The sequence below is a fragment of the Panthera pardus genome, unplaced genomic scaffold, assembly GCF_024362965.1.
Source record: "Panthera pardus isolate Hobbes unplaced genomic scaffold, ASM2436296v1 HiC_scaffold_20, whole genome shotgun sequence".
NCBI lineage: Eukaryota > Metazoa > Chordata > Mammalia > Carnivora > Felidae > Panthera > Panthera pardus.
The window spans coordinates 66,374,140-66,387,593 of NW_026526766.1; the positions used below are offsets into that span (position 1 = coordinate 66,374,140).

General features: G+C 40.4%; 1 protein-coding gene across 3 annotated transcripts in view; it reads left to right on the plus strand.

Moving 5' to 3' along the window:
- The window catches only part of SLC44A1 (solute carrier family 44 member 1), a 200,813-nt gene that overhangs the window by 53,455 nt on the left and 133,904 nt on the right, over positions 1-13,454 (plus strand). For all 3 annotated transcript variants that reach the window (XM_019454292.2, XM_019454294.2, XM_053908149.1), the window contains exons 2-3: positions 1,396-1,485; positions 12,999-13,141. In XM_019454292.2, coding sequence (XP_019309837.1) covers positions 1,396-1,485; positions 12,999-13,141 — 233 coding nt within the window. The remainder of the gene's footprint in view (positions 1-1,395; positions 1,486-12,998; positions 13,142-13,454) is intronic.

Below are 13,454 nucleotides of genomic sequence, written 5' to 3' on the forward strand. Positions count from 1 at the left end.
AAAAGGTACATAGCTAAAAACTGTTGTTTTCTTCTTTAAAGGGAGGAAAAGCCAATAAGCAAACCTGAGAACCAGTTCCCGACTCTTGTACTCTAAATACTAATTATACTAGAGGCCTCCTTATTATCTCCAGCTGCCTTCTGTTGGTATGCCCTTTCCTGAAGATAAGCCTTCCCAGATGGCTTCCTGGATCTTGTCATGGAAGTCATTGGAGGCCCCAACCTTCTCGCAAGAACTTTTCCCATAGGTTTCCCAAGGCTGCCTTCTCTCCCTTCTCTGCCTATTGTTTCCAGCATAGGGTGGGAGACCCTGGGTTTTTTGTTCATTAGAAAACTTAGGGGTGTTTTTTCTATTACATTCTGGTTAAAAGGAATTTGTAAGCTGACTTGAGAGCCTGAGAGTATTTGCTATAAGAAAAAAAAATGCAATCAGGATTCCATTCAATACTTCGCACATTTACTTTTAGAATGCTTCTAGTTCTTCAGTTAGGGAATCTCTGGTCGAGAAACTCTTTCTACTTTCTAGAAACAGACTGAAAATCCGTGGATGGTGGCTTAGGAGTTACCCCGATCTGTCTCTAAAAATGTTTTAATTTAGTTTTTCTCTCCTGAATTTTATTAGATCTAAAAGAAATTACCCTTGAATAGGAATTCACTTTAATGGGCTTTCTTCCTAGAAAAGAACATAATATGTAAAGCACATTCTAGATTAAAAAAATTTTTTTTAATGTTTATTTCTGAGAGAGACAGACAGACAGACAGTGCAAGCTGGGGAATGGCAGAGAGAGAAGGAGACCCAGAATCCGAAGCAGGCTCCAGGCTCCGAGCCGTTAGCACAGAGCCCGACGTGGGGCTTGAACTCACGAACTGTGAGATCATGACCCACGCCGAAGTCAGACACTTAACTGACTGAGCCACCCAGGCGCCCCTCTAAATTTTTAAGTTTAGCATCTGGACACACAAAGAGAAAGCGACCACTAAGATGAAAGTTGGAAGAATTTGTTTGTTCATTTATTCGTTAAAAAAGGCCGTATTGAGTACATGTCTTGAACCTTCAGGTGTCATGTTAGATGCTGGGAAATGAGAAGAGGTCTTTTCCCTTGTGAAGCTCATGTTCTTCTGGGGATACAGCTTAACAATTCCAACCCAGAATGCTAACTACTCTAATAGAGGTACAAAAAAAGCATTGGAGTCAGTACTCTGCCTAACCAGGAAGAAAAGTGGGGTGTTAGGGAAAACTTCCCAGAAAGGTGACCTATACTTGAGTTGTATCTTAATAGCTTCAGTAGAAACTTGTCAGGCAAGAAGGAGTCTAGGTATAAGTGGTATTTTTGTGCTTTCCTCATTTTAACTACGTTTAACATTCGCCACTCTCTTATTTTGTATTTTCAATTAGAGCTCTAAACGAGAATGGAAGCCACTGGAGGACCGTAGCTGTACAGACATACCCTGGCTGCTGCTTTTTATTCTCTTCTGCATTGGAATGGTAAGGACACTCTCCTAGACAATCAGAACCTGGTGAACTCATGATCCAAGGGAATGATGGGGAATTGGTTTAAAGGGGGAGCTTGTTATTTATTTATTTATTTATTCATTTATTCATTTATTTATTTATTTATTTATATTTAACCCCTCCTGAATTGCTTATAACAGGAGGTCCTAGGATATCATTGAAGCTGGTTATTTTTGTCCCATACAATTCATTGGTATTTGATACCCCTTGATTTTTTTTTTTTTCTTTTTTTAAGCTTACATGAGATAACATTAAGGGGATTGGAACTTTGTCTCTTTTACTAGATCATTTAAGGAAGCCAGATCATTCCACGTAAATTTCTGTGAATTGTGATCTTAATGGCATGTTGACCAGGGCACTGGCCATGGAGTCTTGAGTATTTATCCAACCCAATCACACAAACCTGATGGCTATTTTTGTACCAGTTTTCCTTTCAGGGACTTGGTGTGTTCCTTTGTATAACATTAGAAGTTGTGCCAGGGGGTATCGACAGTGTTTCCAATTCTGACATCTTTTCGTTCTTCCTGAAGAGGTGAAGCTGCTTGCTCACTGCTTCTGCCCATACTAGGCCCCTGCTGCCTGCTGTGTGTGCTGTACTGAGTGGCATCTCTCAGTTGGAGGTCGGGGGACTTGGTGATTTTCCATTGGGTATAGACGATGGAGGAGCAGAGTCCCTCGTACAGAGTGTCGGGGGTGTGCTGATTCAAACTGCATACCCATCCGGCCCTGCAGGGGTTTCTGACACAGCCCTCAGGGACTTGAGAGTCCCTGCCAGTGTGCTGGGCTGGAAAAGAAGGTTGGAAACAGCGGTTTTAAAGCTAGCTGATGTGTAGAGCTACAGTTAGAATGGACTTGGAAATCCTCATCTGGCTCATCACCCTCATTCTGCAGAGTGAGAAGCTCAAACCCAGAGATGGCAATGACCATCCCAAGGCACATTGTTAGTTATTAGCAGGGCTGAGAACAGAATCCCGGTCTCATGATTTCCAGGGCAGTGCTCTTTTCTGCCACCTTGTTTCCTCTTCCTCAAGGGGACTGTGCAGACGGTATCGCTTTCTTTTTCGTGGTCTTTACAAACCAGAACACAAATACACTACCTCTGGCAGCCTTTTTTCACAAATACGTGAGCGTTTTTAACCCCCATTTCCCCATATCTTTTATAGAGCTTCTTTAGGAAAATCTTATTCTGTGTCCTCTGCAACGGTACACCCTGCAAATGCCACTTGAAAATCACAGAACTTGGGGTGCCTGGGTGGCTCAGTTGGTTGGGCATCTGGCTTCAGCTCAGGTCATGATCTCACAGTCTGTGAGTTCAAGCCCCATGTCGGGCTCTGCACTGACAGCTCAGAGCCTGAAGCCTGCTTCAGATTCTGTCTGCCTCTCTCTCTGCCACTTCCCAGCTCACACTCTGTCTCTCTCAAAAATAAAATGAAATAAATTTAAAAAAAAAAAAAAAGAAAATCACAGAACTACCCTAAGCCTAATAGGCATAATTAGCAGGTGCCAGTTCTGAACCTGAAGAAAGGATAAGAAAGCAGTAGACTTTTTAAAGAGATATAATAAATTGAGTAAAATAAGGAGTGTTAGTTTTAAAGATAATAGCTTAGTTTCAAGAAACCTGAGATACTTAGAAAACATCAAAATACCCATTTCCTCACTTAGGACTTCTAAGATGTTGTTCAAGAGTCTACTTAGTTTAATGGAGTGGCACCTGAAATGCAGTGTGCATACAGAGTGTGGGAAAAATTTTTTTGTTAACAGAATTAGTCCACCACCTCTCCCCATACCCTGAATCATCCCTGAGACAAACAGCAGCTGACCTTTCGAAATTAGATTTATAAACACATGTACCTGCCACTCCAGGTGCTTTTGATTTTCTACTCTAAAACAGCTCCGGAAAGCATCATGAATGTTGATAGGCTGACTTGGGAGTGACCTGAGAGTAAGGAGTATTTGTTTACTGACATGTTTTAATGCAATGGTAATTAATGTTGATTTCAGTGCAGTGGTAATTAAGACCCACTGTGTGTTCTTTTTATTTTTCTTTTATTAAAAAAAATTTTTTTTAATGTTTATTTTTTCAGAAAGAGACAGAGAGTATGAGCTGGGGAGGGGCAGACAGAGAGGGAGACACAGAATCCAAAGCAGGCTTCAGGCTCTGAGCAGTCAGCACAGAGCCTGATGCGGGGCTTGAACTCATATCACAAACCACTGGATCATGACCTGAGCAGAAGTCGGACGCCTAACCGGCTGAGCCACCCAGGCGCCCGCCCCCCCCCAACCCACTGTGTGTACTTTTTTTTTTTTTTTCAACGTTTTTTATTTATTTTTGGGACAGAGAGAGACAGAGCATGAACGGGGGAGGGGCAGAGAGAGAGGGAGACACAGAATCGGAAACAGGCTCCAGGCTCCGAGCCATCAGCCCAGAGCCTGACGCGGGGCTCGAACTCACAGACCGCGAGATCGTGACCTGGCTGAAGTCGGACGCTTAACCGACTGCGCCACCCAGGCGCCCCCACTGTGTGTACTTTTAAATGCAGGCATAGTGTTATGTGTCTTGGAAGGATTTTTTTAATGGATTACCTCCATGGAGTTGAGCTAACCTCAAATTTTGCCATGTGGAAACTGGAGAAATTTTCAAGTTCTGTTGCCCACCATACTGGTACAACACAATAGTAGACCAATGTTTCTTTGTCTTCCATGTATTCGTTTTGTATGGTTTTGAAAAGGTTTGTTTTTTTTCTTTTAGGATTTCATCCTATAGTACTTCTCAGAGAAACATTCATCAAACATTTATTGATTTATTGAGCATTGCCCTATGCTTGATGCTTTTGTATGTATTTATCTTGTTAAATTTTCCCAGTTATCTTATGAAATAGGTTTTATCCCTAGCTTATGAACAAGGTGTAACAAGGTTAAATATTTGCTTATCTAAGAATATAATAATGGCAATACACGGCAAAGATAGAGTAGGAACCAGAAGTTTCTGCCTATACTCTTTTGATCTAGTGGCCTTTCTGTCAACTTGTGACCTAATTTTCAAGTCATATCTTTATTCACTGTCCCTTACTTGTAGTTCTCTGCTCATTCCTTGATGTCTGTGCTTTGAAATATGTTAAGATCTTGTCTTATTTCATTCATCTTCACCATTAAATCTTATTTACACATGTTCACCTCTTCATAAATATTTGTACTTCTCTTTTATTTCCTCTCTTACATTCAAGACTTTTCCATGCTTACTTGCCTTGTCTAGAACTTAGGGTATTTTTCTTTTCTTTAATTTTATTTTAGGTGGGGGGGGGGGTGGGGGGAGTGCACATGAAAGTGTGGGAGAGAGGCCGAGGTGGGGAGAGAGAGAGAGAGAGAGAATGAGAATCTTAAGCAGGTTCCATGCCCAGCATGTAGCCTGATACAGGGCTCAATCCCATGACCGTGGATCACGACCTGAGCTGAAATCAAGAGTCAGATGCTTAACCAACTGAGCCACCCAGGTGCCCCAAGAACTTAGGTTATTTTCCAAAGCAAATTTCTACCAGCCTTCTTGAGAGCTATCATCTTCCCCATTTGAACTTTCATCAGTATTTTGAAATTATTGGACATACATTTAACTCCGTTCTAAAAAATTGCATGTAGCATTGTGCTTCTAAATTTCTATTTTCCCTTAAGGTAGTAATCAAGTTGTTCTCATATTAGACAATAAAAAAAATACTCGTTCCTGGGTCCCACCTCTGATTGTGATTTAATCTCTGTGTTCAATGTTCAGCCAGGATTGAGAGACCACTGTTTTAGGCATCAATAAACTGCTGAAGAGTTTTGAGCAAGAAATGATGTGACCGGGTTTAGGAAGATAGCCCTGGTAGCCAATGTTAAAGACGGTCTGTAAAGCCATTGTAAAGGGGGACCACTTTGAAGGCTGATGGAATAGTTCAGATAACATGTGGAAAACTGGAAATAAGGTAGTAATAAAGGAGAGGAAGAGAGAGCATCAATGTTGCAGGCAAGACAGAGGCAGAGTAAGGATGACTAAGAGGTTCTTGTGTTAGGGGTTCAGGTTAGGGCTTTTCAGCTCAAATCTGACTCCAGCTTGTAAGTTCCAAACCACAGTTTCTGTACACATGAAGGAACAAAAATAAGATGGATAAACAAATATTACTTTATTATTTTTTTTAATTTTTTAATGTTTTTATTTATTTTTGAGAGAGAGACACAGCGTGTGAGCAGGGGAGGGGCAGAAAGAAAGGGAGACACAGAATCCAAAGCAGACTCCAAGCTCTGAGCTGTTAGCATAGAGCCCAATGCAGGGCTCAACCCCACAAACCGTGAGATTATGACCTGAGCTGAAGTCGGATGCTCAACCAACTGAGCCACCCGGGCACCACAATACTAATTTATTAGTCACCAGACAGTCACCTGATTATATCCAATAAAGAAATCCTTGGTGAAAATGACTTGTAGAATGAAGCTTGTGCCATGTGGGCTGAAGGTCCTTCCCATCTTGGATAGTGCAAGTTCATTCTCTCTCAGGGAGAGAGAGGTATGTATGAGAAGAGGGAAGAGATCCATCGGGACCCTATCTGCCCAGATCAGCTTACCACAGAAATCAGGAAAGAGAGGCGACTGGATGGCCCTAGTAGGAGTGCTTACCATGGACAGTGGAAGGTAGAGAGACCTTACAATTTAGCCCTCTTACTTATTGCTTCTTACTGTGGACGAGGGGCTGTTCTGTATGTGACACAGAAACATTGAAATTTCACAACTACATTCTCATTTTACAGATAGAGACCAGAGGCACAGAGATAAGTTCAATAACTTGTCTAGATAACCCAGTGGCAGCATTGAACCCGGAAGAGAAGAGGTAGAAAAGGTGAGGCCTCAAGAGATAGTCCCTCCTTTGTTGCCCGGAATTGGGAACAACAGATAGTTATTTAGAACATGGATGCGGTAACCTTGCCGGCCAGTAAAATGTTGTCTCATCAGTATTTCAGATTCTGAGCAAACAGTTTAGCATTCTTACTTCCTCCGGCACAGTTAGGAAGCAATAGTGATGGCCAGAAGTGTGGAGGGGGGAGACTGAGCAGTACCCTCACTCCGTATCTTACATGTGCAGTCCAGTAAAGAATGAAATGACAAATGCAGACAGGGTATGTGCAGGAGAGGTGAGTGGTTTGGGGAAGTGTGGAATGAGAAGATGAATTCGACAGAAGTAGGGCATGGGTAAGGATAAGCACTGGGAAATGCAGAGTTGGAGCTTTGGAGAATGGTCTGGACTAGAGCTAGGCGTAGGAGACATCATTGCCTACGTTGTCCCTTCAGACTGCTTTCAAGGACCTTTTTTTAATTTTATAGCATTAGTCTAGTTCCCAGAGCATAGTGTTTCTACCTCATTAACTATTGTTGAGCATGCAGCACCTAGTGAAAGACTCAGAGACTCACTGCAGTATTTAGTCATCTGTGTGATGGTCTGTGCTTTGCCAGGAAGAGGAATAAAATTACCTTAAGGTTACCTGATCCAAATATGTACCTACTTAATGTTAAATCCTTTGTGTTTTTTTTCCTTTTTTTATTATGGTAAAATATAAATAACATAAACTTTACCTTCTTAACTATTTTTACATTGATTACATGGATTTGGTTTTTAATTTAATTTAATGTTTTATTTTTTTATTAATTTTATTATTTTTTTAAATTTACATCCAAATTAGGTAGCGTATAGTGCAACAATGATTTCAGGAGTAGATTCCTTAATGCTTCTTACCCATTTAGCGCATTACCCCCTCCCATACTCCCTCCAGTAACCCTCTGTTCTCCATATCCATGAGTCTCTTATGTTTTGTCCCCCTCCCTGCCTTCATATTATTTTTGTTTCCCTTCCCTTATGTTCATCTGTTTTGTCTCTCAAAGTCCTCATATAGTGAAGTCATAGGATATTTGTCTTTCTCTGACTAATTTCACTTAGCATAATACCTTCCAATTCCATCCATGTAGTTGCAAATGGCAAGATTTCATTATTTTTGATTGCCGAGTAATACTCCATTGTATATATATACCACATCTTCTTTATCCATTCATCCATTGAGGGACATTTGGGCTCTTTCCATACTTTGGCTATTGTTGATAGTGCTGCTATAAACATTGGAGTGCATGTGTCCCTTTGAAACAGCACAACTGTATCCTTGGATAAATACCTACTAGTGCAATTGCTGGGTCATAGGGTAGTTCTATTTTGAGTTTTTTGAGAAACCTCCATACTGGTTTCCAGAGTGGCTGCACCAGCTTGCATTCCCAGGATTTTCTTTTTATTTATTTATTTATTTATTTATTTATTTATTTTTTAATTTTAGAGAGAGAGAGCAAAAGCAGGGGAGGGACAGAGAGAGAGAGAGAGAAAATCAGCGCAGAGCCTGATGCAGGGCTTGATATCATGACCATGAGATCATGACCTGAGCCGAAATCGGGAGTTGGATGCTTAACTGACTGAGCCACCCATGTACCCCTAAATTGATTTGCTTTTAACCTACTCTTGTTTTTGTATTCTTGGTCACTATGCTGGACCAAATGGGCTTATACTTCTTCCTGCAAGTATACTCTGAAAAATTTTACTTTGTGTCTACTTTCCCTTAGGATCATAAATTTTGAGAAGAGGAAAGTGCTTTAGAGATTAATCTAGTTAAACCCAGGAAACTGAGGCTCAGAATTCAAAGTGACTTACTCAAGATCATAGGGAGTATTTGTATCAGAGCTGGGTTCAGTGTCTAGTATTCCCTGTTTGTGTTTTTTCTTTTTTTCATTGCTCAAGCTGCCCATGAAACTGAGCCTATCTGATTTTGCTTCCTCATACCGCATGATTTTCTAGCCTTTTGAGAACATTTCAGTTCTTTTTTTTTTTTTTTAACGTTTATTTTTTTGAGAGACAGAGAAAGACAGAGCTCAAGTGGGGGAGGGGGAAAGAGGGAGACAAAGAATCTGAAGCAGGCTCCAGGTTCCCAGCTGGAGTCAGCTGATGCAGGGCTCGAACTCACAAACCATGAGATCATGACCTGAGCTGAAGTTGGCTGCTTAACCAACTGAGCCACCCAGGTGCCCCCATTTCAGTTATTTTAGGGTAAACTTTATGTATTTTAACGTTTTTGTACCCTGCATAGCATCTTGCATTTGTAAATGCTCAGTAAATACTTATTGGGTGTATATTTTCTAGACTTCCAAACATTCTTGCTTATTGATTCTTTCTTCTTTGTTAGAGTAATACATCCTATTAATGTTGAAGAAATCCAGAAATCTGGAAGATTGGAAAAATTAAAAAAATATTTTTTTAGTTTGTATAAATATTAGTTATTCATCAGGTATTCTTTTTATAAAATGTATTTATTTTGAGAGAGTGTGTGTGCACACGTGAGCAGGGGAGGCACAGAGAGAGAGGGAGAGAGGATCCCAAGCAGGCTCCATGCTGTCAGCACAGAGCCCGATTTGGGGCTCAATCCCACAAACTGTGAGATCGTGACCTGAGCCGCGATTAAGAGTCAGATGCTAACTGACTGAGCCATCCAGGTGCCCCTGCATCAGGCATTCTTGTCCTGTCTTCTAGGTTCTAATAGCCTTCCTTGTCTCTGGGTTCTCAGAAAAGGAGGAACAGAAGCCAAATGCTGCTTCAAGGTTTGACAAATTAGTGATTAGGAGATTGATTCCAAGCTTTCACTGAGTTTAGGAATAGAGGTAGAGGATTAGGTATAGAACTAAAGGAGGTAGTATCGAAGGGGAAAAAAAGAGCCTAGATATACTTTCATTTCAGAGCTATAAACATAAATCTTTTCCCCCATCTTTCTATTTTGAAACATTTTACTAGATTTGTATTTCATCCCCACCCGCCACACGCCACATGTGTTTTTGTTGACCGTTTTTATTCCACACCCAAAACCCAAACTAAGGCTTTCGCCTTGCTCAGTTGCATGGTAAGGCTCCAGGTTTGAAATTCATACATGCTTGTGACATAAAATGTGTCCCCTTTTTTGACTACTAGTGAATGAAACTAAGCAAATCCTCCTTCTTAAATTGAACTAATGAGTGCAGTTCAGAAATGGTCTGTCTCCCTCTGAGGCAGTAGGCACTTCCTAGTTTGCCAGATCTGGCGTGGGATCCACCACTGCCGTATGCCTTTATCTGATTTGAGTCACCTTCTGTTTGTGATTAGATTTGTCTGCTCCTTCTCTCTCTCTCTCTCTCAAAATAGCTGTTCTGAAAGCAATTCAGTAACTCAGTCCTTTTAAGATTTTAGCCATGGTTCTCTTCCTTACTAATAGGCTTACTTTCTCTGCAGTGATTGCTCTCTTCTATAGGCATATAAAAGCTTTCCTCATCCCCCTTATCATTTGCTTCATTAATATGATTTCCTTCTCTTGAATGCCTCTTCCTCTCCCCGCTTAGAGCCATTAAATTATTGAGTGCATTCTGTAAAGTTTCTCTCATCCTATTTTAATTTCGTGCACCACATTTTTTTTTCTCATCTGAAACTATATTGCTTCCTGCATTTGGATTTCAGAATTTTTTGTTTTTTAAAGGAGATTGTATTTTTAATTATATTTGGCCTAATTCCCCATTGTGAGTACGTGTACCATATGGGAAGTCCCTGGGATAACAGTCATGGTTTCTTCCTATCTTCTTAGCTTATTATTCTCCTTCCTTTCTCCCCTGAAGCTTCTCACCCTCTCTTCTCTAATGCTTTTGGAAACTACTAAGAAGTTTAAATGGCCAGTGTGAAAATATGTCAGTGTCCCCATTTTACCATATATATGTAACATTTATAATTTATACTCTGCCTACATCCCAGAGGGATGTGAGGTGGCTTATGATAAAAAAAAAAAAAAAAAAAAAAAAAAAAAGAACCTCACATGTCCCACAGTACTGTTAAAAATAGTCAGAAAGGGAAATCAGAAGCCATTGAAAGGAATCTGTAACACAAAGTACGTATCAAACATAAGAAAATTTCTATAAAAAGTGAAAGAAGAACATAACCTTTTAATTATGCAAGGGCCTTGCCATTTTGACTATAGTGGAAGAAGATTGTAATTGTGGTCTAAATGTTTCTGTGTAGTGACAGAGTTACAGTATTTCTCATTTTCCCCCTAGACATTTTTGTTCTGAAAGAAGAGAACTGAAGGAGTGTTTGGTTAGTCCCCAATTACCGTTGTCAACCTCTTTGGTCTGGCTTCACCATTCAGATTTCCCACTGCCAGCTACCATGTCTTGGTCACCAGCTGTGTACCAGACCAGCGAGGGATTAGATGTGCATTGTCTCGTTTACTCCTCATCACTGGGTTGTGAAATAGAGGTTGGGGCTCTGTGTTAGGGATGAGGAGGAAATACTCTAAGTAGGTAATTGGATCAGAGTCGCATAGGTAGTACATGGTAGAGTGAGGGTTTTAATCCAGATCTTTCTGGGTTCCCTTTCTGTTACTTGGTGATTCTTCTTGTCAAAGAACTGTATTGGCAAATTGGCCGTTCAACCTCCTAATGTTACCTCCACTTCCAGTTTTTGTTCAGTATAGGATTTCCCAATGATAGGTTCAGGGATCTGCTTAAGATGGAATGCTGATTTGAACATGTGTATGTGTGCAGGGAATTAATTTTTTTTATTTTCTTATGTTTTCATATTGGCTTGAAGTCCTGACATAGAACTAATTGTCTTGCATTTTTCTTGGAGGAGTCAGGAGAGAGGGAGTGGGCCACAAGGTGAGGGTGCATGGGTGAGTCCTGACCAGCCTATGCCTGACCCTAGTGCTAGCAGTTAGCTTTGAGGCAGAAGGGTACTAACATTTTTATTGAAACAGGACACTTACATGCATTATTTCGTGTCATTCTCACAGCAGCCTTTGTGGTAAGTGGTTTTAGCCTCAATTTATAGACGGGAAAACTGAAGCACAGAGCATTTAGCAAGTTTGTCCAATGTCACACAAGTAGAAAATGGAGTTCTCAGTGAAGCTTAATCTGCCCCCGGAGCCCATGGTCTTTTCCTTTACATGTTCTCATTTCTAACAATACTAGCTAATATTTATTGAGCTCTTACTATGTGCCAAGCAGGATTCTTAGCACTTTATAGGATTATTTCATTTAATCCTTACAGCAGTCTTATGAGCTACACAGTCATTATCTCCATTTCACAGGTGAGTAAATTGAGGTGTGGAGAGTTAAAGTAACCTGGCAAGGATCAGAAGGCATGGCAGTGGCAAATCTGGGATAGTCTCCACTTCTGGAGTTGACTTTCTTGTAAACCGTAGTTTCAAGCAGTTTCTAGTATTTAGAGCCACACTCCTTACTCTTTTTCCTTACCTGCAAGATAAAAATAGAGGGGTCATTCAGAAAAAAAGAATTTGTTTGCCTTTTTAGGAAAGTAATTAAGGGGGGAATTACTTTTCTTGTAGGAACTGTGTGTGAGCACAGTACTTACCACCGTAGCCCTGAGACCTAGTATGGCTGACTGCTTCTATGAGTACTACTCGTGAGACTTGGCTATGATAAGTTAAACAGTGATAATCTCTACCTTCATTAACCACTTCAGTAAAGATAATCAAAACTCAACCTTTTAATGACCACATTGCAAGATTTTCTAGCCCCAGCCTTTTCTCCCAATTCGGTTGATCAGTAATGATTCACCTTACTTCCTATTCTTAATGCCTACCAGCCTGCAGTGGAATATAGGCTGTTACTGCTCTTCGTGCATACTTGATTTAGCAAGCATGATGCAGTTCGGAAGCATCTACAATTTATTTGCCTTGGGCACTCTGATGAATCATATTCCCATGAAATGAAGTGACCTTTGTGGCACACAGACTCAGTGCCTCACTCTCCTTGACTCTGCAATATTAAAAGCAGAGTAGTGTTTCATGGTGTAATTTTTTGGCTTGTCTACAGCTTTACTGAAGGAAGGAAACAGAACTGTTGTGGGCACCAAAGTGGTAATAATTCAAAACCCACATACCTATTGTTCTTTGAATTTCTTTCTTTCATCGGTTGCTGTTAATTTAACAGAACTCTTTTACAACCAAAAACCGCTGAAGAATGAAACAAGCTGGGTTTGATTTTATGCTCTCATCTTTACTAGCTTCTATGGCTTTGGGCAACTTATTTAACCTCTCTGGGCCTCAGTTTCCTTATGAGGATTAGCGATAACGTCTGGTAAGCACCTAGTACAGAGCCTGGCACAGAGCAGATGTTCCATACAGAGAAGCTGCTCTTATTATTATAAAATGCAAAGACGATCTCATGATGTAAAAGCTTGAGATTTGTTTTGTTATGGTAGTAAATAGTGTTTCCCTGTGGACTTCTTTGTGCTGCTCATGTGAAATCCAAGGAAAACAGTAGAATAGTGTTTGCAATAAGGAAAGATAGCTCTTTGTTCCCCTCAACAGACAAAAGAAGCTCATTATCGTATCAAGTAGTGACTGTTGCTATTGAAATGGTTTATTTGTATGTTTTTTCTGTTTTTTTTTTTCTAGGGATTTATTTGTGGCTTTTCAGTAGCAACAGGTGCAGCAGCGAGACTAGTGTCAGGATACGACAGCTATGGAAATATCTGTGGGCAGAAAAATGCAAAGTTGGAAGCAATACCAAACAGTGGCATGGACCACACCCACCGGAAGTGAGTAGACTGTTGGCTGAATGAACTCCATGGAAACTTTGAACGGGGGGTAGAAAATCCTGCTCTTTTATATTTTCTAATAATCTTCAGTAAGATATTATTTTCATATGACTCCTAAGGGTGTTTTTAGTTTTTTAACTGTCCACTTGAATCATTCCTGGTTTTGGTTTCTAAATACATTTTCCAGGAAATAAAATGAGCTGCCAGGTTAAAATGGGTGACCTTCAGGGTTTAACGAATAAAGGCTTGATTTGAGAGGATTATTCCTTTACTCTGTTTTCCCATTAGCCCATAGGTTGTACACAAAGTTTTA